This window comes from Lentinula edodes, assembly GCF_021015755.1.
Source record: "Lentinula edodes strain Le(Bin) 0899 ss11 chromosome Unknown C8R40scaffold_16, whole genome shotgun sequence".
NCBI classification, from domain to species: domain Eukaryota; kingdom Fungi; phylum Basidiomycota; class Agaricomycetes; order Agaricales; family Omphalotaceae; genus Lentinula; species Lentinula edodes.
This window is the reverse complement of record NW_025764322.1, coordinates 200,085-220,943: the sequence shown is the minus strand read 5'-3', so window position 1 is coordinate 220,943 and position 20,859 is coordinate 200,085. Positions and strand designations below refer to the sequence as shown.

General features: G+C 45.9%; 7 protein-coding genes across 7 annotated transcripts; 2 read left to right on the top strand and 5 right to left on the bottom strand.

Annotated features, from left to right (window-relative positions):
* Positions 1–983: 983 nt before the first annotated feature.
* C8R40DRAFT_1170208 (uncharacterized protein) lies at positions 984–9,175 on the bottom strand (the record flags this gene model as incomplete). The annotated part of the gene is made up of 15 exons (XM_046231498.1): positions 984–1,166; positions 1,226–2,160; positions 2,215–3,232; positions 3,285–3,516; positions 3,568–4,343; positions 4,396–5,007; positions 5,059–5,358; positions 5,411–6,023; positions 6,074–7,043; positions 7,099–7,361; positions 7,418–7,470; positions 7,524–7,753; positions 7,811–7,936; positions 7,996–8,209; positions 8,261–9,175. The coding sequence occupies 15 exons, from the start codon at positions 9,173–9,175 to the stop codon at positions 984–986; spliced, it is 7,440 nt and encodes a 2,479-aa protein (XP_046086715.1).
* Positions 9,176–10,159: 984 nt separating this feature from the next.
* On the bottom strand, positions 10,160–11,510 carry C8R40DRAFT_1102635 (ClpP/crotonase-like domain-containing protein). The gene is made up of 6 exons (XM_046228002.1): positions 11,234–11,510; positions 11,138–11,178; positions 10,847–11,076; positions 10,634–10,792; positions 10,502–10,582; positions 10,160–10,445 (listed from the first exon to the last, which is right to left on the bottom strand). The coding sequence occupies exons 1-6, from the start codon at positions 11,360–11,362 to the stop codon at positions 10,270–10,272; spliced, it is 816 nt and encodes a 271-aa protein (XP_046086714.1). The 5' UTR covers positions 11,363–11,510; the 3' UTR covers positions 10,160–10,269.
* A 184-nt stretch (positions 11,511–11,694) lies between these two features.
* C8R40DRAFT_1102630 (putative acyltransferase) lies at positions 11,695–13,588 on the bottom strand. Its single transcript, XM_046228001.1, has 4 exons — positions 12,370–13,588; positions 12,270–12,317; positions 12,072–12,208; positions 11,695–12,010 (listed from the first exon to the last, which is right to left on the bottom strand). Exons 1-4 carry the CDS (start codon positions 13,298–13,300, stop codon positions 11,930–11,932), a joined length of 1,197 nt encoding a protein of 398 aa, XP_046086713.1. The 5' UTR covers positions 13,301–13,588; the 3' UTR covers positions 11,695–11,929.
* A 169-nt stretch (positions 13,589–13,757) lies between these two features.
* On the top strand, positions 13,758–15,688 carry C8R40DRAFT_1160545 (L-lysine 6-monooxygenase (NADPH-requiring)-domain-containing protein; the record flags this gene model as incomplete). The annotated part of the gene is made up of 6 exons (XM_046230024.1): positions 13,758–13,877; positions 13,952–14,031; positions 14,088–14,374; positions 14,434–14,787; positions 14,848–14,951; positions 15,002–15,688. The coding sequence occupies 6 exons, from the start codon at positions 13,758–13,760 to the stop codon at positions 15,686–15,688; spliced, it is 1,632 nt and encodes a 543-aa protein (XP_046086712.1).
* A 125-nt stretch (positions 15,689–15,813) lies between these two features.
* On the bottom strand, positions 15,814–16,963 carry C8R40DRAFT_1170204 (Alpha/Beta hydrolase protein; the record flags this gene model as incomplete). The annotated part of the gene is made up of 8 exons (XM_046231497.1): positions 15,814–15,868; positions 15,917–15,973; positions 16,027–16,100; positions 16,156–16,234; positions 16,291–16,360; positions 16,426–16,675; positions 16,730–16,742; positions 16,800–16,963. The coding sequence occupies 8 exons, from the start codon at positions 16,961–16,963 to the stop codon at positions 15,814–15,816; spliced, it is 762 nt and encodes a 253-aa protein (XP_046086711.1).
* A 621-nt stretch (positions 16,964–17,584) lies between these two features.
* Positions 17,585–18,866, bottom strand: C8R40DRAFT_1272266 (uncharacterized protein). Its single transcript, XM_046234068.1, has 5 exons — positions 18,659–18,866; positions 18,577–18,606; positions 18,385–18,526; positions 18,068–18,320; positions 17,585–18,019 (listed from the first exon to the last, which is right to left on the bottom strand). The coding sequence occupies exons 1-5, from the start codon at positions 18,774–18,776 to the stop codon at positions 17,762–17,764; spliced, it is 801 nt and encodes a 266-aa protein (XP_046086710.1). The 5' UTR covers positions 18,777–18,866; the 3' UTR covers positions 17,585–17,761.
* On the top strand, positions 18,658–20,848 carry C8R40DRAFT_180818 (Las1-like-domain-containing protein). The gene is made up of 6 exons (XM_046234273.1): positions 18,658–19,061; positions 19,114–19,419; positions 19,469–19,833; positions 19,886–20,224; positions 20,276–20,369; positions 20,430–20,848. Exons 1-6 carry the CDS (start codon positions 18,948–18,950, stop codon positions 20,625–20,627), a joined length of 1,416 nt encoding a protein of 471 aa, XP_046086709.1. The 5' UTR covers positions 18,658–18,947; the 3' UTR covers positions 20,628–20,848.
* Positions 20,849–20,859: the final 11 nt, after the last annotated feature.

Sequence of the window (20,859 nt, the reverse complement as noted above, 5' to 3'; positions counted from 1 at the left end):
CCAAGTATGACAACTCAGTGACAACCTGCATACATAGAGAGCAAGAAAGGGCTGTGAGGCGAATAAGAATAAGCATAAAATCGGCACAAGAGAAAGGAAACCTTACGTACTAGTATGAACTGGTGGTAATAGGTGGTATTGGTGCTCTATGAAGGGCATAGCGCTTGGTCACCGAACTAACACTTACATGCCACATGTGAGGACTCGAGTTAGAAATGAGGCGACCATATTGGAACAATGCCACCCGGAATTTCACCTGGAGTACTTGAATTATCGTCAATTGTAATCTCCATCGCAGAGCGCAACATACATAGAATGGATGTACATACTTGAAGGGTGTGTCTAGGGTGTGCCGTTTGTCTCATAGCACAGGGACGCCGACAAGCGGTAAAGTGCCTGATTTTCGGGAAGAGCAAAGAAACTCAAAGAAACCCAGATGTAAACTTGGCTTGAGATGTCCCTTTGTACAATATCCACAAACAGATCGGTTGTTGCTTATTTGTTGAACTACAGTCGCATTTCGGGTGTCGTGTCCTGCTCAAAAAGAGCGCAAGGGATGGATGAAAGGCACGAGGAAGAGGATATATCTGTTCGCGACAGACGAATCAAGGTAGTGATTCAGCAGGATTCAGCAGAACAATGAGTTCGGGTCCATTATACTCTGTGTTGATCTGTGTTGATATCGAACGTGAATCAGTGGATCTATCCGAACCGTGCTTGAAAACTTGTAGTTGTGAATATCTTGAATTCACTGAATACAGACAATCCTGTTGTACGAGATGAAAGACCGAGATGATTCGAGTACAACTTAGCACGTGCTTACATAGCCCGAAAAATTTCGTCAATAAGTTTAACCCCAGAGCCGATAATCCTTGAAACGGTCTATGAAAGGAAATGAATATGTACTCTCTATCTGTCTATCTACACCACCTCATTCCTTTAATAAGCTTCGAGCTGATTCCAGACGATTTGAACGCCAACCTTCACTCGCTCTCCAAAGTCCCAAACATCCGAACCAAATCTTTCCAGTCCTCTACAACCTTGCCAGCTTGCTCTACACTCAACAAATCAGCATGGCACTCGATTGATAGACCTAACACTGAGCTTGACGATTGAGTGTGAGAAGTGGATCTTGTACCGAAATAGATTTCGACGAGACAGTCATGCTACAGAGTGAACGAAGTTCAATCAGATATGGTCGTTGGTTACAAAGAATACAACTAACCTGGATTTCAGGGAAGAAGGGATCTCCCGGGAACATTTGTAAGGGTATAGAGCTATATGGAAACTTTATGGCCTTCAGCAGTCTTTCGGGGGTTTCTGCACCCTTCAACAGCTCTCCTCCTGGCAGCCTCAGCACATTCACGGCAACATTACAAAACGGTTTTCCTTTCAAGCCGATCCACTTCGAGATGTCCGCAACCCGTGTCTGTTCAACTACAGGAGTCCGATTGGCGAGATTGGCTTGGATTCGTCGCGCCACGTCCAGGATAGTCATTGCAGAGATCTTGAGCGCGCCAGCAGGTTGAATGCCCAAAGTTACGTGCACAGGTGCATAATTACAACAAGGAGCGGCAAGAACATCTAGGTTAGGAATGGCTGCTGACGACCGCCCTGCATGGGAGAGTAGAAAAGTCGCTCCATCTAATGAAGAAGACCAATTCATTTGAACAATTGCCCAACATGCAAGAAGTATTGACTGAAGTGAGAGAGAGTACGATCGGGCTTTGCTCTGGAGAACATCGAGTGGAAGAATGTCGTTGGGAATTGTGATGTTTATAAAAGTACGATCACGTCCTCGACTAACGTGAAGAGGAGCATCAGCCCCACCTTCTCCCTCGGTGACTCGACGTCGATTCCGCGCCCAACCCAGGCTGAAGAGATTGCGAAGACTGGAGACGCTACGAATGAGTGATGATAGAAATGGGATGTCAGAATGTGTAGTTTCGTCGAGAACTTTATGACGATTTAAGCAGGGGAATAAATGAGGACGAAAGGTAAGGGGAAAGGCATGTTTCCAATACACTTCTTGCTCCAAAAAATACTCTGATGATCGAGTGAACATCGTTAAGAACGAAGATAGATCGTTCTTTGACAACGGTTGACGGGACGTATAAAGGGATTCAATGTCTCTCATGAAGAGTGGCAGACTCCAGCCATCTACAAACGAAGGGGATTAGCTATAACGAACAGGCACGAGGAAGAGTCACACACCATACTGCATATGATGTAAGCCGATGATGATATAGCTCGACTGCTTCCCATGCAATAGCACAAGTTGGGTCGGCGGTTGGCCAAATGAGATGGGCATAACCGCAAGTTCTTTTGTCTTCATCCTCACCAGTTCGAGCTCCGTTTTGTTTGACAACAGATCGTGAGACGGTAGTCTATCTTCTTCCCACGGAACCTCAAATTCCTCCATCGATAAAATACCGAGGAGAACCCTGTAATTCTGCTCTTCCGTGTGGATCAGCACAGATCGTAGGATTTCATGTCGGCGAATGAGCTTTTGCCAGGCATTATGTAAACGTGATGAGACGACATCAATCGCTTCGTCATTCCTATCCAATTTGAACGGAAAGACAGCGCGGTTCATCTGCCAGGCAGAAAGAGTCCATTCCATTCCTGCAGCGAGTGGTAGAAGACGGGAAATTTTACGTTGGTATCCGATGGGTAAACGAGCAAAGATATTCTGGACAAGTTCAGGTGATAACTCGAGAGGAATGGGTTTTGATTGAGTCACAACACCTTTGTTTGTAACCGGGTCGAGAAACAGAAGATCTTGGACGGTCGGGCTACGAGCAACATCTGTGGCGGTGAGAGGTATTCCGGCACGACGGGCTAGAGACGCTACTTGTATAGCACATATTGAGTCGATACCTATTGCAATGAGGAAAGTAGATGGACGGATAGCATCGGAAGGAAGACCAGTGAAGTCGATGAGGATTTTCCAAAGTTGTTGCTGCGTGGGAGACCATATTTTGATGACAGCCTCAGGATCCCCACTAGCTTTCGATGAAGTCAGCGGCATGCTAACCTTAATTGGGCGCGAGAATATTCGTGCTTGGTCTTGCAAGGTAATTGCATTCGGAGATCGAACTATCTCAACGAAAAGTAGATTGAACTGTGCTAAAAGGGAAGCAAGTTCGGTTTGGGTCATTGCGTCCGACGAGCAAGAAGCAAAGACTCTGTATAACGCTTCGCCCTCGTGCAACTCAATGTTGACAGCATACTGAGAGCACATTAGGACTGATTTATGATAGAGCGGTAGCACGAAAGTTCACCTGAGTCTTGCCTTCCTGCATGTCTTGACGAGTTATGAGATGCCACAAAGGATTTTCATGAGTGAGAGCGACGTGTGGTTGATAGAGGAATAGTGTGTCGAATAAGCTTCCAAGATTAAGTTGCCGTTGTATGGAGCGTAATGATGCATGCTGCCATGGTAGTCCGTCGTTATTCGATCTGTGAATGTCGCGGACAAGTTGCTGGTTGGATTGTCCCTTGATCAGTGAAACTCTGCAAGGAATAGTGTTCTATGTGTACTATTAATGTTGTGGACCCAATTACAAGAAATGATGCCTCACAAAGACTGGTCCAATAACGTTATCGGCCCCGGAGAGCGACCTCCCTGAAACAACTTGTCCGAATATAATATCCGAGCGGATTTCCCGCATACATAAGATTTTCGCCCATGTTGCTTGACCTAATGCCTGGGGATGGACATGATATCTGCGGCAAAAACGTTCTATCTCAGCGGTCGTGATTTCAAGCGTGGTGGAAGCACGCCACGCCTCTTCGGAAGATCTACTCTGCACCATAAAATGACAAGGCTTTACAGATTCTAATCGTCGTGTCCAGAAAGCTGTGCCGTTGCCTTCCGCAATCAAGATTGTATCAGCTACTTGATTGAATGGAGTTGACACATCGACTGGTTTTGATAGGTAGAGTTGTTGAACATGATGAAATAGTTTTGGAAGAGATAGGCCGTCATATAGAGCGTGGTGCAGAACCACGACTAGGTACTCCATATCGGCAGATACATGTCGAAAATAAACGGGAGGACGAGCAAAGGTTTCTTCGTTGTCAAAAGCAAGGGTTGTAATAAAATCAACCGCCGCGGAGCCCAATTCATCCTGGGTTGAGTGCGACCATTTAAAGTCGGTAATAGAATGTGTAACCTGAGCCCATTGACCTGAGATGGGGGTAAAATGGAAGGACGTGCGTAGAATGGTTAAATTTTGAACGGCTTCATGCCAAGCAGCCCGTAGTCGAGAGACATCGCAGTCAAAAGCCAATTTCAAGGTAAAAGCGTGAATGTATAGTAGCCCTCTAGAGTTAATTGTCTGTGAAGACATGGTTAGCCAGAAAAAGGCTGATAGTTGTACTGATTCGTACCTGAGCAAGCATACCAGTCTGCAATGATGTGCATCCCGTTATCACAATTGCGTCTTCTGGGTCAAGTTTCAACCTCTCTACATTCAACTCATTCGCCAGTCTCTCTTTCATATCATTCAGCCATTCCGTGGTTTCCGGTGCATCATCGAAAGACGCAGAAGCGTGAGCGCGTTTAGCAATTGCCTGGATTTGGTCGCCTTGGATGATGTCCACAGGTGATACATTGATGCCATGTTGAAGCAATACTCGCGACAGAGAGACAGCCTTAATGGAGCTGAGACCGAGGGACGTGAATGAAGTGGTAGGACGAAGCGCAGGCAGTTCGATGCCCAGATATTCGGATATGTATTTCTGTAAGATCAGCTCCAATTCGACACTAGAGGAAGATTCGTCAATGAGATTTGCATTCTGCACATTGTCCACTGCAGGCTGGTTGATGATACAGTCGCATGCAATATCGTTGTTGTGACTGAGAACATTTTCGAGGACTTGCTCTAACCGTGCGAACAAGGATAGAACACCGGGGGGCGTTATCTCGGGTTCGGTGAAGGAAACTCGAACCTCGATGGCATCGTCGGTAGGTTGCAATACAAACTCAACAGCAAAGATAAACTGTATATTTAATTCAAAACAATGAATTGGCTGTATCAGATGGCGACGAACCTCTGGTGACGAACGGCTAGTTCCAATGTGCTCAATCACATCGGAAACCTGTTCACCCGTGTCGAAACGGCACGAAAAAAGGACATCCACAAGTTCCGTCACTCCCAGCCATCTCTGAATTTGCCCAAGAGCAACTTGCTCATGTTGGATACTCTCGGTGACGAAACTTTGCGAACGTTGCAGTAAGTTTGACCAAGACAATTTTGGAACAAGATCGACAATGGTTGGAATCACAGAGACCAATGGACAGATTGCTGATTCAATACCTTGAGCTGCAAACGAACGTCCAGCACGTAATACCTTCACGATAAATTTAGCACCGTAAAATCATCAGTAATGGAGGAAAACACACTCCAAAAATTGCATTATGATTCCATCCAAACAGAGATTGACCTGAGATTGCGAACACCACACAGAAAAGTGCTTGTAAGGTAACGTGGAGAGAGTGACTCTTGGCCTGGATATCGCTAAGGGGCACATCTAAGGCGTGAGATAAAAAGCTTGGTGGACTGATTGATGACGGATGTCTAATCGCTCGCGCTCGAAGGTCGACATCTTCGAATTGAGATATCCAGAAAGCTCTCATGTCTTCGTTATTCTGACATAGGATCGGGTGTAACATATGTACTAGCGGGACTGGTTCAGGAAGCTCTTCATCCAAGTAGCATTGACGGAACTCTCGGACAAGAAGTGGCATAGAAAATCCATCATAGAGGGCATGGTTGATAGAAATTACCATATACACTTCTTTGTCAGACGAGTTTCTGTAGATTCCAATGGCGAACAGAGGTGTAGTGAAATCTTCATTGATTCGGGTGGACACATGTGAAGCCTGATCACGTAGAAACCAATCACGGAAACTTGAGCTTTCCTTGTCCTCATAGTCAGAGAACTGCCACGGGAGTGGATTGACCCCATCATGAAGAACAACCTGTAATAGGGTTCCATCGAAGATGAAACATGTTCTATGGATAATCATTAAATTGGAAAAAGCAGAAAGACACAAGTGATTTACCGAAGAATTTCTTGCCGTCTCATTACAGCCTCCCAGCTTCGTTTCATCTTGCTTAAGTCCACAGATTTACGACACCGGTACATAAAGTGCTGCACATACAGATGTGGTGATGCTATGCACCGAAACAAGATGCCCTCCTGTACAGGGAATGGAGGCAGGACAGCCTGAATCGAAGAGGGTTCGAAGATACCATCTGCGACAGACTTCCACTTCTCCGCGAATTCGGTAACGATGTTTGTTTGATCCCCACTAGGATAGTCGGGATCGTTCCGCGGGATGAGTCTGGCTACATCTCTAATGACAGGGTTACGCATTAGCTCTGCAACAGTGACGGAAGTCATGAACGTCTTTCGAAGTTCGCTGGCAAGGGCAGGAAACTTCAGAGAGTCCAACCCACTCTCGAATAGGTTAGAGAACTGGTTGATATGACCTGGTTCAAGGCCGGTGACTCGGGAAACCACCTCAATTACCTGAGCTTCCTCTGATGTAAGATCGGAAGTAATTTGGGCGAAAGCCTGACCTTGCAAGCGAATAAGATCTTGTAGTTGTGTCTCCTTGAAAAGGGCAGAAAGTATCTTGTTGTCCGTTTTTCCATTCATGTTGAGAGGAAGAAAATTGAGTGGAATTATATATGACGGCCGCATGTACACAGCTAACTCTCGAATAGCTGCGTCCCTCATCTTCTGGAGGGTGTCGGAATTGGAAAATGCCTCGTCGGTAACAACAGGTAGCTCGCTGCGGCGTTGGAAGAAAGTAATATTCGGATTTAAGACAGCGACAAATGAGACCAGGACCTCCGCGCTACCAAGGCCGGGATGGAGGCTGACCAACGTAGTAGCGTCGATAGGAATTGGAGATGCTGTGAGTAGGACGTTCGAGACACCCTCGCTCTCAATCCTGACACCTCGAAGCTTGATTTGTGTATCGATTCTACCCATGATTTCGAGGGTATTATCAGGCATCAGACGGACTGCATGAGAAAATCTGTCAGAGGGTAAAAGCGACAGGCATAAAATAAGACGTACCAAGGTCACCCGTACGATAACATCTGCATCCGGGATGTGGCCATTCCAGAAAAGCTCTATTTGTAGCGTCGGGCAACTTATGATACCCAACCCCCACTAGTGGTCCTTCCACAACGAGTTCCCCCGGGGTGCCTCTAGGAACGATATTCATTGCAGAGTCCACGACATATGCCTGACATGAAGCAAAAGGACGCCCAATATTTTCTTTTCGATCATTTATTGTGATTTGACGAGACGTACAACCAATTGTCGCTTCCGTAGGCCTTGCCAGTTCAGGTACTTCAGTGAATATTCTTGCCTGCGTTAATGCTGAACTCACCCATAGAAATTCGCCAAAATTAACTTCGGCGACGTAGCCCATTTGCGAAGAAGCTGCATCGAGGAAAGTCAATTTCGAATAAACATCGAACAAAGTCGCAGCGTACCCCATCTGAGATTTTTTCCCCTCCAGAGACGAGATATTTCAAAGGAAGATCATCTGGAGACGACAATGTTGCTTCAATCATACTAGGGACCATCCCCAGATGAGTGATACCAATCTTAATGATATTTTCTTGGAGGTTGGCGAGAAACTCGTATCGAGGTCCACTGACCAGACGAATGCCGAGACACCAACTTTGACAGATCTCAGAGATGTGAACATCAAATGCGATAGCTTGATTTTGGTAAACGTCAAAATTTATACTAGTACAGACAGCAATATAATACATACAGGCAAGAGCAAGTCGTTTGTCGGTGTCGGGGTTCGTGACCTTCGAGGGAAGTTTACACATTGCAATGATAGCCCAGTACAACCCCCGATGGTTCAGAAGGCAACCTTTGGGCATTCCAGTCGTGCCTAAAGAACAGTTTAGTCCCAGCAAAATCGGCAATATGAAGTCGGAGAATTCTTCATACCTGATGTATACAGCAGATAGGCTAGCGAGTCCAGCTCAGCCAGGCAGATGTCCGCAGCATCGTGTCCAAGCACCTCTTCTTGAACAGACAAGTCATCAAGTACGATGGCAAGTTCACCGAAGTAGGGTGCTTGGTCCGCCGAGGTAAGAACAAACTTCGACCCACTATCATCTGCAATATACTTCTTACGTTCTTCCGGAAGTTCAGGATCGATCTGTATACGTAGTGAGCAATCGGGGATTGACGATAATAGATTTCAACTTACCGAAACATAGCATCCACCAACTTTGAATATACCCGCATGAGCGATATAAAAGTACTTGTCGCGAGCTCGACAAACGGCTATTTTGTCTTCTCTTCGTAGACCCCGGCTTACAAGCCAACGGGCAAGACGATTGCTTTGTCCGTTGAGCGACGCGTACGTCAACATCTCCGGGACAGAATTAACACTGGAGTATATCTCGTGGGCTATAGCGTCGGGCCTTAGAGAAGCGTTACGTGTCAACCAACTGCATGTGAGCTCGGCTTCGTCTGGATCATAGGGAGCTTCTAATGCAGATGAGACATGTATTGGAAGGTCCATTGCGATATTACAGGGTGCACTAGGGTATGCGCAAATGAATGAAACAGTGGCGCAGAGTTGTTCCAGGAATATTTTCGCTGTGTCGAGGGACATTACCGTGGAATTGCAACGTAGATAGAGTATTAATTGATTACCGTCTTGAACCTGCGCTTCCAGCAATATAGGACATTTCACATTCGCTGGAAACTCCTCCTGGACCCAAGTATAGAGGACGGGTAGAGGGTCTTGATTTTCAGGAAGGCTGAGAATCTGGCGTACATATTCTGAAGTGACATGTTCTGTAGAGCGAGCAGAATTCTCGAGCCCCTCTGCAAACTGTAGCAGAGTTTTATTGGGGTCGATCTTGGCCCGCACTGGAACATACAAATTCGACGTGGAATCGGCGAGTAAAAAATCATGAGTGTCGAGGTATAAGAGGATTAACTTCGCGAAAGATGCGCGAACGAGTGTTTGGTGAGACAGACCAACTTCACGGATGTCTACTGAAGTTTTCCTTGTGATCGAATGTACTTTTGGCAGAGGATTGCGTGTACCGGTGCCCAAGTCAGGTAGTGCCAGATACGTGTAGTCTGCGAACTCTTTTGCGAGTGCTGACATTCTAGGGAAATCGCAAGTGGACTGGGGAAGAATTAAAGTTGAATTTCACGGTTTTCATTGTGCAACCTCAATGAATAAACAGAGGGTACCACAGCAGTATGCCTGCGAAGAGATTCGAGTAGTGTATCGTGCATTGTGGTTTCGAGCAGGCAATTGACCTAAACCAAAAGGTTCGGACCGCGTTCGGCGGGTTACTTCTCGACCGTCGTCTGTTCAAGAATCAAAATCATGCATGTACTGATTAGTACTCACTTTCCAATGGGTTTATGATCCAGGTTTTTCCGGACTGGGTTTTCGAAACGATTGCGACAGGATTATGAGTACCGTTTGGACTCCACAGTATAATCTCGCGGGTCACAATTCACAAGAGAGGCCTCCATGTGCATGTATTACTGTACATTTTCTGATATGTAGGAATTGAAATGAGCTTGACTCTGTTACTCCGTGTTACTCCGATGATTCCTTGACTCTTTTCACCATCTTCAGCGATTTTCCTAGGACTGGACATGTACCAAGGCAAATTATATCAATCCTCATCAATTGCAATGCATTTGACGAACACCGGGAAAGATGTCAGCTGGAGATAGTTTTTGTTATTGCAGAGCACGATTTTCCTGCTGATGACTGAGTATTGAGTACTGAGTCCCCGGTTCCGACTCGTTGCAACTTTGCGAGGATCATCGAAAATGTGGCAGAAAGATAATAACAGTGTGAGAACTCGGCAGAACTTGGCCCGTGCGCCAATTTTGAAAATATCACCCGGCGAAGTACTTTATTCTGCTTTCAGCTTAAGACACAATTAACGCACCATTGCTAGCAATGGTGATAATCTGTTGGAAAGGAAAGGAAATTTACTACACGGCACGGTCGATCAAGAACTGTTTACATGGCTTTCCACGGCAAATCCTTCGGCAAAGGAATCCTGTTCATTCGATATCTGATAGTCAATGGGTCTTCTCTCCTAAGTCCTCAGGTAAGTCAATATCTTTTGACAAACTGTATGCATTTTACAAAGAAGAATTTGTAGCTGGAATACACTGCGTGTCGACTTTCGGTATATGACAAATATTTCAAATTTTCTTCCCACTTATCATTCATTCACCGACAAAGACGGGTCGTCTCTTCTCCCGAAATGCCACAAGTGCCTCTAATCGATCCTTCGTGTCCAAAAGCGATTCGTAACATGTTCTTTCGTGATTTAGAGCAGTGATCAACGGAGTATCCAGCGAGCGTGACATGGCTGATTTCGCTGCACGAAGAGCCAGCGGTGCTGTAGGCTTAAATCAGAGGGAACATTGTGACAAGCGAGACGTGATGAAAGCATACCGCTCGAAGACATCTCTTTCGCTAGCTCAAGAGCACGTTCAAACGCCGTGGACGAAGAACCAGCGACGTAATCCACCAGACCTGGACGTGGGTCAAAATAGTTTTCTATAAGTATAATGACTGAATATTAACCTAGATCTTGCGCGTCTCTAGCGGTCAGGTTCCTTCCCGTGAAGATCAGCTCTTTAGCTTTCGACATCCCGATGAGTCTTGGTGCACGCTGGGTTCCGCCTGCCCCTGGAATGATACCAAGCCGGACCTCTGGAAAGCTCATCTTTGTGACGTCGCTCGCTACAAATCACAACCAATCAGTGCGGGCATTTAACTAATTCGAAAATCACAAACCTGCTATACGAAAATCACAGGTCAATGCAAGCTCCAGGCCGCCGCCCAGCGCTGGACCGTCAATGGCCGCAATGGTGGGGAATGGGAGGTCGTCGATGAAATTGAAAATCTCTCTAATATTGGATAGGAATTCGCGTACTTGAGCGTCGGTCATCGATTTTCTCTCAATCAAATCCGCTCCCGAGCAGAACGCGCCTGGCGTCGAGGAGTAGAATATCAAGACATTCAAGCTACAAATTACAACCGTCATTCAGAGATAACAGACGCACGATATAGTAAATGCAAACCCACAGTTTTTCCGATATGGCCTGATTCAACGCTGCGCGCAAATCCTGGAAGAGTTAGCGAAAGACTTAAGGTTGTATTGAGTGCGGAAGAGATCCCAACCTTCAGAAGCTGGACCGATATCGCGTTCTTCGACTTCGGCCTGTTCAAGGCGATACAGTATACACCGGGATGAGAATTGACCTTGTGCAGATAGGCTTGCGCCAGTGGGTCTGCTTCTGCTTTCTTCATGGCAACAAGAGTAAAGTCAGGTCAACGAGAAGAGGGCTTCCACTGTGGCACACCAAATTTGAAAAATTCTTCGTCAGGTATAGCCAGTAAGAATATGAATTACTCTCATGCCGACCATTGATGTACCTTCTTAGTACAAGTACCATAGCAGACTTCAATCCTCAAGTTAATTCATGTGCGAACTCTTCGGATCTTGAAAAACTCAGTATCTACTAGTTCGGGAAGTACGAAAGACGTGAACCAAACGATTATTCGAATGAACCGACCAGCTTAGATGATGCATATGGTACCAGAAATGCTGCTTGAAAAGTTAACTTATGGTACAGTGCATGGAACTCGGTAGTGTCACTGCGCAGGTGCAGACTAACAACACGTATTTGGAATTTTGATTCTCATTCCCGCCAATTTGTATCCTGAATTCATTGTTTCTCCCTACAGAGGACAGTTTCCTTTAGGCCTCAATATTAATTACAACTGTTGGTTGACACACGGGACTACTCCAAAAAAATTCACATTACTGTAATCTATCCAATGATCTAGTATCCTATTCCGACAAAAATCATTGGTTCAATCCAGCATCGCGGCTTGGAAAAAACGCTCTCTCCTCAATACAAAATAAACAGCGCGTTTGTGGGGCAATTCAAATTCCTACAGTGGTTGGAAATCAGCGAATCTTGTTTCTGTCAGTTAAAAGAAAACAAAATCATACCCTATTTAATTCTTGAGGAAGGTATGCAATCAGTCGCGGTACGATCGGGAGGTCGGCTCGTGGTTCTCCAACAACGACCTTCGTACGGGGATCTCGCAGGAAGCACGCGTGTTTCATGGAGGTCATTACAGCTGTGACTAGATTACAAGAGGATTTGGCCTAAACAAATAAGATTCAGTAAGTGGTGACATAACTCACACCGCTGTCGACCTCGAAATTTTTCTTCGCCGATTAAAAGATGAGTACCTATGTAAATATTGAGAACACGATTATTCGAGTTCAAAAAGGACAAACTGACCCTGGTCATAGTCTCCGAGACCTCCTACGTAGGTTCCCATTGGGTCTTCTTTCACCCAGGACATTTCACCGTAGCCGGCAAGCTCACCATTCCATTCTACTACAAATCCCATGATGTGAGGGTCAGCCAAACGGTCATTCAGGTACTTTCTGTGTTTTTCGTCAGAGCCGCGTTCTCTCCAGCCAATATTGACACGGTCAGAGTTTTGCCATCGAGAATAAGCTTCGAAATGTTTGGGGTTGTTAGCGTCGATGTGGGTGAATTTGAGATGTTCATTAACTGTGAAAATAAAGCGCGAGTAAATGATGGAACCAGGAATAGGTTTCGGAGGTCGAAGGGGATGGGTAGTCAAAACATGCTCTCCGCGCGTGAAGGACTGTACAAATGGAAACGGTGTTGCGGAGACAGAGGGACGTGGGATCATTGTGCGCAGCCAGTGTTTGTCAACGGGTGCCCCAGCACCTTGCCAGAATGAAGCACGTATAAGAAGAAGCTCATATCGTGTTTCAGCATCGGGAGGGCAAAATGCAAGCCCTGTAGACGTGACGTAGGCTAAGGTCTCATCAACGTTCGTAAGATGGTCGGAAGCGAGGACAAGCGGGATGACTTCCTTGTCCGAACGACGCATCCATAAAGCATATAGGATGGCCCAAACATCACTCAAGCTCACTGGGGAGGTAGTGACAGCCTTGAGTAAGAAGGCGGGACTATGTTCAACGCGATCAGCATTCACAATTCCATGGGGACTGGTTTGCAAAGAGCGCGAATGAATCTCGAGGGAAGCAAAAGGCGTAGAAAGGTTGCGTAGATAAATCTGAATAAGGCCTTCCATATCTGTGGAGCGGACGTGCATTCCGTCTGGAAGAGTGAAAGTATGGTCAGGCGGAGTGACAAATTCTTCGCGCACATAGCCAGAAGTTCTAGTAGTCATGGTGGTGGTGATAATGTGGAAGGGAAGGAAGTGGACGAATCAAGAAAAGATCTGGAGGTCAGATATGTTTCGATTCGGAGGGACTGCAGACTTTGAAAATGATTTTCGCAGGAATAACTAAGTCATCTTGACTGAAGCATGCGGAACTGTCGTATCAAGTTCATTGGCAACTGCGAAGGTGCCGATACGAGGAACTGCAAAAATAAAAGCGGGTTGTTGGATGAACCGGGCTGGTATGATTTGGTAGAGAGCCTGATGGCATGTATCCGAATCATCGGAGTTCAAAAATATATCCTTTCGACTTTCATGTTTTATGGCTGGGTTCTGGATTGTCATGGAATAAACGACCTTCGCAATAACTCAATAACATGGTGCTTCAGAAACAGGAATACATTAAAAGAAATTTGAAAAATCTTTCCTTTGCACCTCAAGTTTAAGTGTCTAGTATCGAACAAGTATGTCCACTGGCACAGAGTCAACCTATCCCGCTGTGTACGACCTGATTGGTATTGGGTTTGGTCCTTCGAACATTGCGATATCCGGAGCCCTTGTCGAAAAATGGACTGCACTATCTAATGTAAGTTTTTCTCCTTGAATCCGAGAGTACGCCGACAAACTTCATGCTTCTAGGATACAGAAACGTCTTTTCAGAGGGTTCTTTTCATTGAGAAGCATCCATCATTTCAATGGCATCCTGGAATGCTTCTTCCAGGTGCCCAAATGCAAATTAGGCATGTTGTATTTGCATTAGCATACACCTACCTCAACACTGACGATGGATCTAAAGTTTTATGAAAGACCTTGCGACGCTTCGCTCACCACAATCGCCCCTTACTTTCGTCAATTATTTACATAGCCAAGGACGTCTATCTGCATTCATCAACCGAGGTTCTTTGACTCCTTCCAGGAAGGAGTTTGCTGATTATCTTGGATGGGCTGCTCGCTATGTCGAAGCCCAGGGCGTAAACGTGAACTATGGCCAGGAGGTCGTAGCTATCAATGAATCTATGGACGGTTTGATTACTGTGACGAGCATAACTCTTGCCGATGGAAAGCTAAACTCCTTTATTACTCGTAAGCACAAGTTATCCCTATATGTCATGTTCATGTCGCCCTATCATGGTCATAACCAGGTAATCTCGTCGTCTCACCGGGCGGACGTGCGCGTATTCCTAACGTGGTAGTGCCTTTCATCAAAGAGCCGTCCATTGTGGCGCGCTCAACTCTCCTGCACAGCTCAGAATACAAGCATCGCATAGGCGAGCTGCTTGAGAGTATAACATCGGAGAGGCAGAGACCTCTAAGAATCGCTGTCATTGGAGGTGGACAGTCAGCTGCAGAGGTTACCATGAACCTGCATGGACTCCTCAATGATATTCCTGCTGGCGATGGTCCAATTGGTCATCAAGTTGACATGCTTCTTCGTAAAGGTTCCTTGAAACCTAGCGATGACACTCCATTCTCCAATGAAATCTTCGATCCCGAAGGTGAGAATCGCCGCTCTTCACGTCTATCTTCAAAATACAAAGCCTTATTGCAATTCATAGTCACGAACGACTGGTTTAGCACAAGCGAGCAAGGTCGTGAGCGTATCATGGCTGAGTACAAGGCCACCAATTACTCAGTTGTCAATCCTCGTACAATCGATGCTGTGAGTCCTGCATGTTTAGCGGAATCTACCCACTGAAGCAAATTCGGCAGTTGTACGAGATAATCTACGATCAAGAGGTGGACGAAGCCATCGGAGCCCGAGACTCTACCGTGTTCACCCCCCACCCTCGTATCACTATTCGTTCGCACATGCATATCCCTTCTCTAAAGTACGACACTGGCTCTAAAAAGTTTGTTTTCACGCTTCAAAATGTACGAACTCGAGAGGTCTTCGAGAACGAATCTTATGACGCCGTCGTGTGTGCGACTGGATACCAGCGCAACTCCTGGACAAAGATGCTCCGCGCTTCGGATCGTCTTGGAAAACGATTTGGGATCGACGATTCTGCCAGTGATATTCCTATTAAGCTGGTGCCGTTCGCGCAGCGGGTAGCCGACACTGCAAATTTGGACCAACCTCAGGACTCCCCCCTCTCCAGTGTATCTAGCACTCCGACTTCAGTTGTTACTACTCCTCCGATCTCCCCTGGCGCGGAAAATGTAGTCAAACAAGAATCATCTCCAACGGAGGTGGTGAAGCTTTATATTACCAGGAACTACCGTCTGCTTCCAATGGCTTCTACCAAAACCATGCAAGATGGATCGGCGGAGGGTTTGAAGGCCAGGATTTATATCCAGGGCTTGGAGGAAAGTACTCACGGACTCAGCGACACATTGTTGAGTGTGGTTAGCTGTCGTGCTGGCGAGGTTGTAGATGATCTCCTGAACAACGACTAATATACAAGGCAATCAAATATTTGTTCCATCGTTATGATCACTATGAGAACAATCCGTCATGGAAATATCGCAGCATAATTGATTTCTTTCCCCTCCGGGTCTGCATGAACTTGAGCATCAGCCGATTAAGCCAATGTCTTCTTGAAGAAGTTGACGAGCTTTGTGTAGACGTCCTCGAACCTTTCATGCACGGGTTAGAGCTGATATAAGAAAAGTTGTTGAACTCACTCCTTCTTGTTCTCCTCATTCTTGAGATCACCCCGAGCAGCGGCCCAACCGTGATGCCTGAAAGGACAGTCGTCTAAATCAAGGGTAGTATGTTGAACAAGAGAACCCACATTGTCGAGTAGTACTTGTGGTCACAAAGGGAAGCGAAGGATTTTTCAGACAAAATGCTGACGATTTTCTCAAACTGAATGAAAGGTCAGACGGATCATCATTTATGTGAGTGTGTGATAACTTCTTACTTCCTCCTTGGGTTCATCTTTCGAGGGGTAAATCGCCAAAGGTATGGTGAGCTTTTCCGAATCCTCAGCCGACAGCATTCTGTGTACATGTACTGTGTTCAGTTAAGAACGCAGGCGTGAAAATGGTCAACTCACGCAGGATGAATAATGGAAACAGAAGAAAATGGTGTATTCTCCCCTCCCGCAGATACAGTGACCTTTCCGCCTACCAATCCCCGCCTATCAGCTAAAGGTCCAATGACGATTTTGCAATGATATTGATAGGCTTACCCCAGCAGAATCCATAAGCGCCAACCTTTGCAGCCCCGTTCGTTTTCAAAAGGGTCCCAAACTCAATCAACTTGGCAACGTTCTTAGGTGGATTGGCTGTGGTAGCAAAAAAGTTCTGCAAAGCTTGCTTGCCCTCATCGGTAGTCGGAGGGAAGGGATCATGAGGGAAAGGACCGTCAGGCTCGAAGAAATCGGGCATGTAGACTGTTGTTTTCAAAGTCGATGCCACGATATCTGCACCTTGCTGGGTCTGCAAATCGATGATGAATCAAGGCAGTCATTATCACAGATATCGAGAACATACCTGTGGATAAAAGCTGTAGCGCTGATATTAAGTCTTTTGACATCTACCAGCAAGTATTGGCGTTGCTCACCCGAAGATGTCGTAGACACAAACGATGGCATTGGTGCTTGTTTCTGGACCAGTAACATAGACCTTGTTGAAGCTACCGACACTCTTGAATGTGCCTTTGGGCGTATAATCAGAGAGAACTGGAGGAATCGTGCAGCAAGCGGCGTTGGTGTTGTGGGTAGTCATTTTACGACGTGAAGAAGGTGATATATGACGAAAAACAGAGCGAATTTTGGGTATCATCGTTCGTGAGGTCCTCTAGCGTAATCGGTTATTATTTATACTTGAGGTTCAAAGATCATGCCACCAAGAATCAGCCAAGAATCTATTTTCAAAATTTCTGTGGGACTCAATGCACCGTTTGCAGTATGCATCGCTCGTAATAATTTTAAAGTTGCACTGACAGTGGGCATACAGTGGGCATGAGCATTGAATTGAATTGGTCCGCGGATTCCCACGAAAGCTGACACTATAAATTTTGAATGCGAGAAAAATTTTCTTTCAATCCCTCCACCGAGCTTTGCATTATCGTACAGCAACTCTTCTTGTTTCTGGATCAGGGTACCACGGTATAAGGGAAAAACAAACATACGAGGGCGCAATTAAGCCGGAGCGTCTTCCCGGTATAACGACCGACTCTTAGAGACGGTATGGAAGATGCTTGACTATGCAGTCCAAACAGTTTATCATTGTTCCACTCTGTTGTACCTGTACCATTCCATCGTTTATACAATTTAGTTCCTCATTTCGTCTTTCCATCTCATGAGGAGTTCCTTCCATGAATCAATAATTTTGAGTTAACGTGTCATTGGGAAATTGACTACAGATACAAAGGTGTTCGTATACAGCAACTTACGATATCGTCGAGCATGACATGTCCTAAGAAATGACCCTAAACGCCGAGTGTCCAGCTCGTCCGCGTACAGATCATCATATATTCATAAAGCATCCATAAATTTCGTGAATCTTCTCCTTCCGACTCGTTCAATAACGGTGGCGACGATGACGACGTTGCATTCCAATAGTGCTGAAGAAAAGGCAGATGAGAGCCACAATATATTCCATCACTAGTCCTAGGATGAGGTAGAAAATGAAATTTCCAGTTATAGGATTCAGTTGTGCCAGGGTGGAGTTGGAGGAAGGTTCGGAGCCAAAGATATCGGATGAAGACCAGGCATCTAAGATTGCATACGCAGCTCTGACGCCCAAAGGGAGCAGGGCCAGCGTAAGTCCCCCAAGAAGCTGGAGAGCAGTTCAGGGATGTACAAGAAAGAAACACAACAAACTTACGTTTCTCCGGTATGATCTCATCAGATACGAATAGGACCAGCTCATGAACGTCGCTCCAACCAGCAGAACAAATGTCCCGCCGTATATACCTGCAGCTACACGTCTTAGGATGAGGCCTGTGTGGGCATCGGGATTAATATGAGTGCCAAGTAGACCACCGGCGATACTGAGAGCAAGAGCGACTACAGCAATGAATGCTATTAACCGTAGAAGATACATTGTCCTCCGGTATTCAGAGACGGTATGTTGCCCGCTAAATGAATCGCATAAAATTAGCGAACGAATTGATCAAACATTATGTATAGCACAATACGAACGCTAGACCCAGGAATCCAACAAAGGCAAGCATAAGAAAAGCCAAACCAACAGGAAACAAGATGTATGCGGCGATGAAAAGGTCGAGAACCGATGGTTGGACTAGTTCAGCAGCAATAATAAGTGCTCCGCCAGTTATACGTACTGATGTCGACTATCAGCCCAAATGATCAACAGAAAAGCAAATTACCGACTGATGGAGAAGAAGAATAGGAAGAAGAAGCCTATAGAATGTTTCCGTTAGCTAGGGATATTTAATTATACAATCACTCTGACCTGCATCCTTCTCGAATGCATGACGAACGGTGAGGAAGAATGTTATGATAGCAATTGGCGCGTAGAAGGCAAGTTGTGCAGCAGCAATATCGCCTCGTATGTCCAGAGAAGGGGGCATCGCGTAGGATTAGGCAGGGATTAGGTGTCGCGTAGTGGATGGGAGCGAACCCTTGAATCGCACGCGGGTCGTGTAAAGTTCAACCTTCCTAAAGTGGATATATTCAGCATTCTTTATCTTATCGTGTTCCGTGATAGTGATTAGATTTAAAAACGTTCGACAGGTGCGCTCATGAAGTTACCTCGTCGAGTCCCCTGGGCCTCTGTTGGAGAGCTGGATGAGGTCTGTGCAGCCATCTACGCCGACGAGAGTCATCTTGAATCCAAGATTTTTGCAGTAAACAAGGTACACCTTCCGCATCTTTTATCAACAAGTTGTTTATCCTCAGGCTCGTTAGCTTGTAGCCTGGAAAGCCATTACCTCCCTTCCTCATGCCATAGAATCAACACTCAGTCTTTTATCCGTAATTGTCCAAGATGACTGTTCAAATGCCTCCAGTCTGGTCTTGCGGTACAGTTACAGCGCCGCTGTTATCCGAATGGTAAACGGCTTGGTTGATCCTCTTCAATTCGGGATTTATGCTAGATCCATTGCTGCAATAGCAGTTCAACTTGGATTACCTGCATGGCTCGTTGAGCTCAGGCATGCCGCTACTCACGAGGATCTTCCAAGTCTTGAAGTTCTTCGCGAGGCCGCTCGTCAGGTATGTTACCATCTTCATTGTTTCTCGTGTGTCTCAACATACCTTTCAGTCAATGACATGGCTCCTTCATAACTACTGGCTTCCTACGCTGGATCCATCTACGGCGTCCCAGCCCGAAGCTCCTCCTCTTCGACCACTGGAACCAATCTTGAAAGAATACAGAAGTCTACTCAAACTTACCACACGAGATGCTTCTTTGAGCAAACAATACAAGCACGCAATGACCGACGTATTCAAGAATATAGAAAAATGGATTGCAGAAGCAACAGTTGCTGCCAATGTAGTCAACGGAGGTCTGGGATGGGATCAGCTTGATGGGGCGGAGTCAAGCGGTAATGCCAGAGAACAGTGGGCTTTGGAGGTATTTTCCGACGTTTTAATAGGAAAGGGAGGTCTTGTTCCGCTATCCAAAAAGTGAGGAGTCAATTCTTCATAAGTGGTACCGCTCTCCCTCACGTTAACGCAGAAAACGAGTCTTTCCACCCGAATCGTTTTGTCCACCTGAGAATTCTGTACGAATCTGGACACCTCTCCTCATGAACGTGCAAGCACTTCATCCAGAATTTTTATCTATCCTCGTGAACCGCGCGCTCTCCCGCTTGTTGGCGACTTCAACAACTCCATTGAAGAACGATGCACTTCCCGACCCATCTTATGATTCAACTCTGGCGCGATGGATTCTCTGGTTGGTTGACAGATGTGATTCGGATCAAAGCTCAGACGAGAACACTAGGGCAGATATAGTCGTCTCGTTACTTACCGTCCTAGGACCGGGGTCCAAGCATTTGGCGCATGCAAAAAAGAAGTACTTGGGCTCCCTAAATACTTCTTGCTCTAATGCTGATATATTCTATAGTCTCAACGAACTACTTTCTGCTCTTTGCACAGGCTATCCTAGCTTGAGCTCTGCATGTACAGTGTTACAGTCATCCCAGCAGATATCCTCCCTCGTGTGTCTCTCTCCTAAATCTCATGTGTAACACCCCATTGATTTGTCTCGTTACTTGTAGGACTGGACTGCGAAAGATCTTTCGGTGATGGAAGACCGACTCAGCGTTCTAGTTTCATTGACGACAGAGAATGAAGATCAGACGTGTAATGTTTTCAATGAGACCGGGGCAGTCTCTTCGGCGGGCTGGAATTTACTCGACAGCTCGTGTTGGAAGCCTTGTCCTATCGGTGTTGCATGTGCACCTATCTTCAAGTAGCGGTTGTTTCAATTTTACAAGTATTAATCTACATTGTGTACATGACTGGAGTAGTTCTTTCTTTTTCGTGGCAGGGAAATTTTCATTATCCTAGACCATGATCGTCTCATAGAGTCGATAGAATGTACATGCGACCGTCTCCTTTAGTAGTTTGCGTACCCTAAGGGTTGTTCCGGGGTGAACCAGCTCAACTCGAAATCAATCTTATCAGATAATATCACAAGTTCCGTCA

Excerpts from the sequence above, each read along its gene's own strand:
- C8R40DRAFT_1102635 (XM_046228002.1), bottom strand. The coding sequence starts at position 11,362 with ATGAAGAAAGCAGAAGCAGACCCACTGGCGCAAGCCTATCTGCACAAG. Across the intron at positions 10,793-10,846 it reads CTGTGATTTTCGTATAGCAG|CGAGCGACGTCACAAAGATG; the intron begins GTTTGTGATTTT and ends TGTGATTTGTAG. Across the intron at positions 10,583-10,633 it reads TAGAGACGCGCAAGATCTAG|GTCTGGTGGATTACGTCGCT; the intron begins GTTAATATTCAG and ends ACCCACGTCCAG.
- C8R40DRAFT_1102630 (XM_046228001.1), bottom strand. The coding sequence starts at position 13,300 with ATGACTACTAGAACTTCTGGCTATGTGCGCGAAGAATTTGTCACTCCG. Across the intron at positions 12,318-12,369 it reads TCTCGGAGACTATGACCAGG|GTACTCATCTTTTAATCGGC; the intron begins GTCAGTTTGTCC and ends ATATTTACATAG. Across the intron at positions 12,011-12,071 it reads TTCCTCAAGAATTAAATAGG|GAATTTGAATTGCCCCACAA; the intron begins GTATGATTTTGT and ends CAACCACTGTAG.
- C8R40DRAFT_1272266 (XM_046234068.1), bottom strand. The coding sequence starts at position 18,776 with ATGCCCCCTTCTCTGGACATACGAGGCGATATTGCTGCTGCACAACTT. Across the intron at positions 18,527-18,576 it reads CCTATTCTTCTTCTCCATCA|TACGTATAACTGGCGGAGCA; the intron begins GTCGGTAATTTG and ends AGTCGACATCAG. Across the intron at positions 18,020-18,067 it reads TGAGATCATACCGGAGAAAC|CTTCTTGGGGGACTTACGCT; the intron begins GTAAGTTTGTTG and ends ACTGCTCTCCAG.
- C8R40DRAFT_180818 (XM_046234273.1), top strand. The coding sequence starts at position 18,948 with ATGAAGTTACCTCGTCGAGTCCCCTGGGCCTCTGTTGGAGAGCTGGAT. Across the intron at positions 20,225-20,275 it reads TTGGCGCATGCAAAAAAGAA|TCTCAACGAACTACTTTCTG; the intron begins GTACTTGGGCTC and ends TATATTCTATAG. Across the intron at positions 20,370-20,429 it reads CCCAGCAGATATCCTCCCTC|GACTGGACTGCGAAAGATCT; the intron begins GTGTGTCTCTCT and ends CGTTACTTGTAG.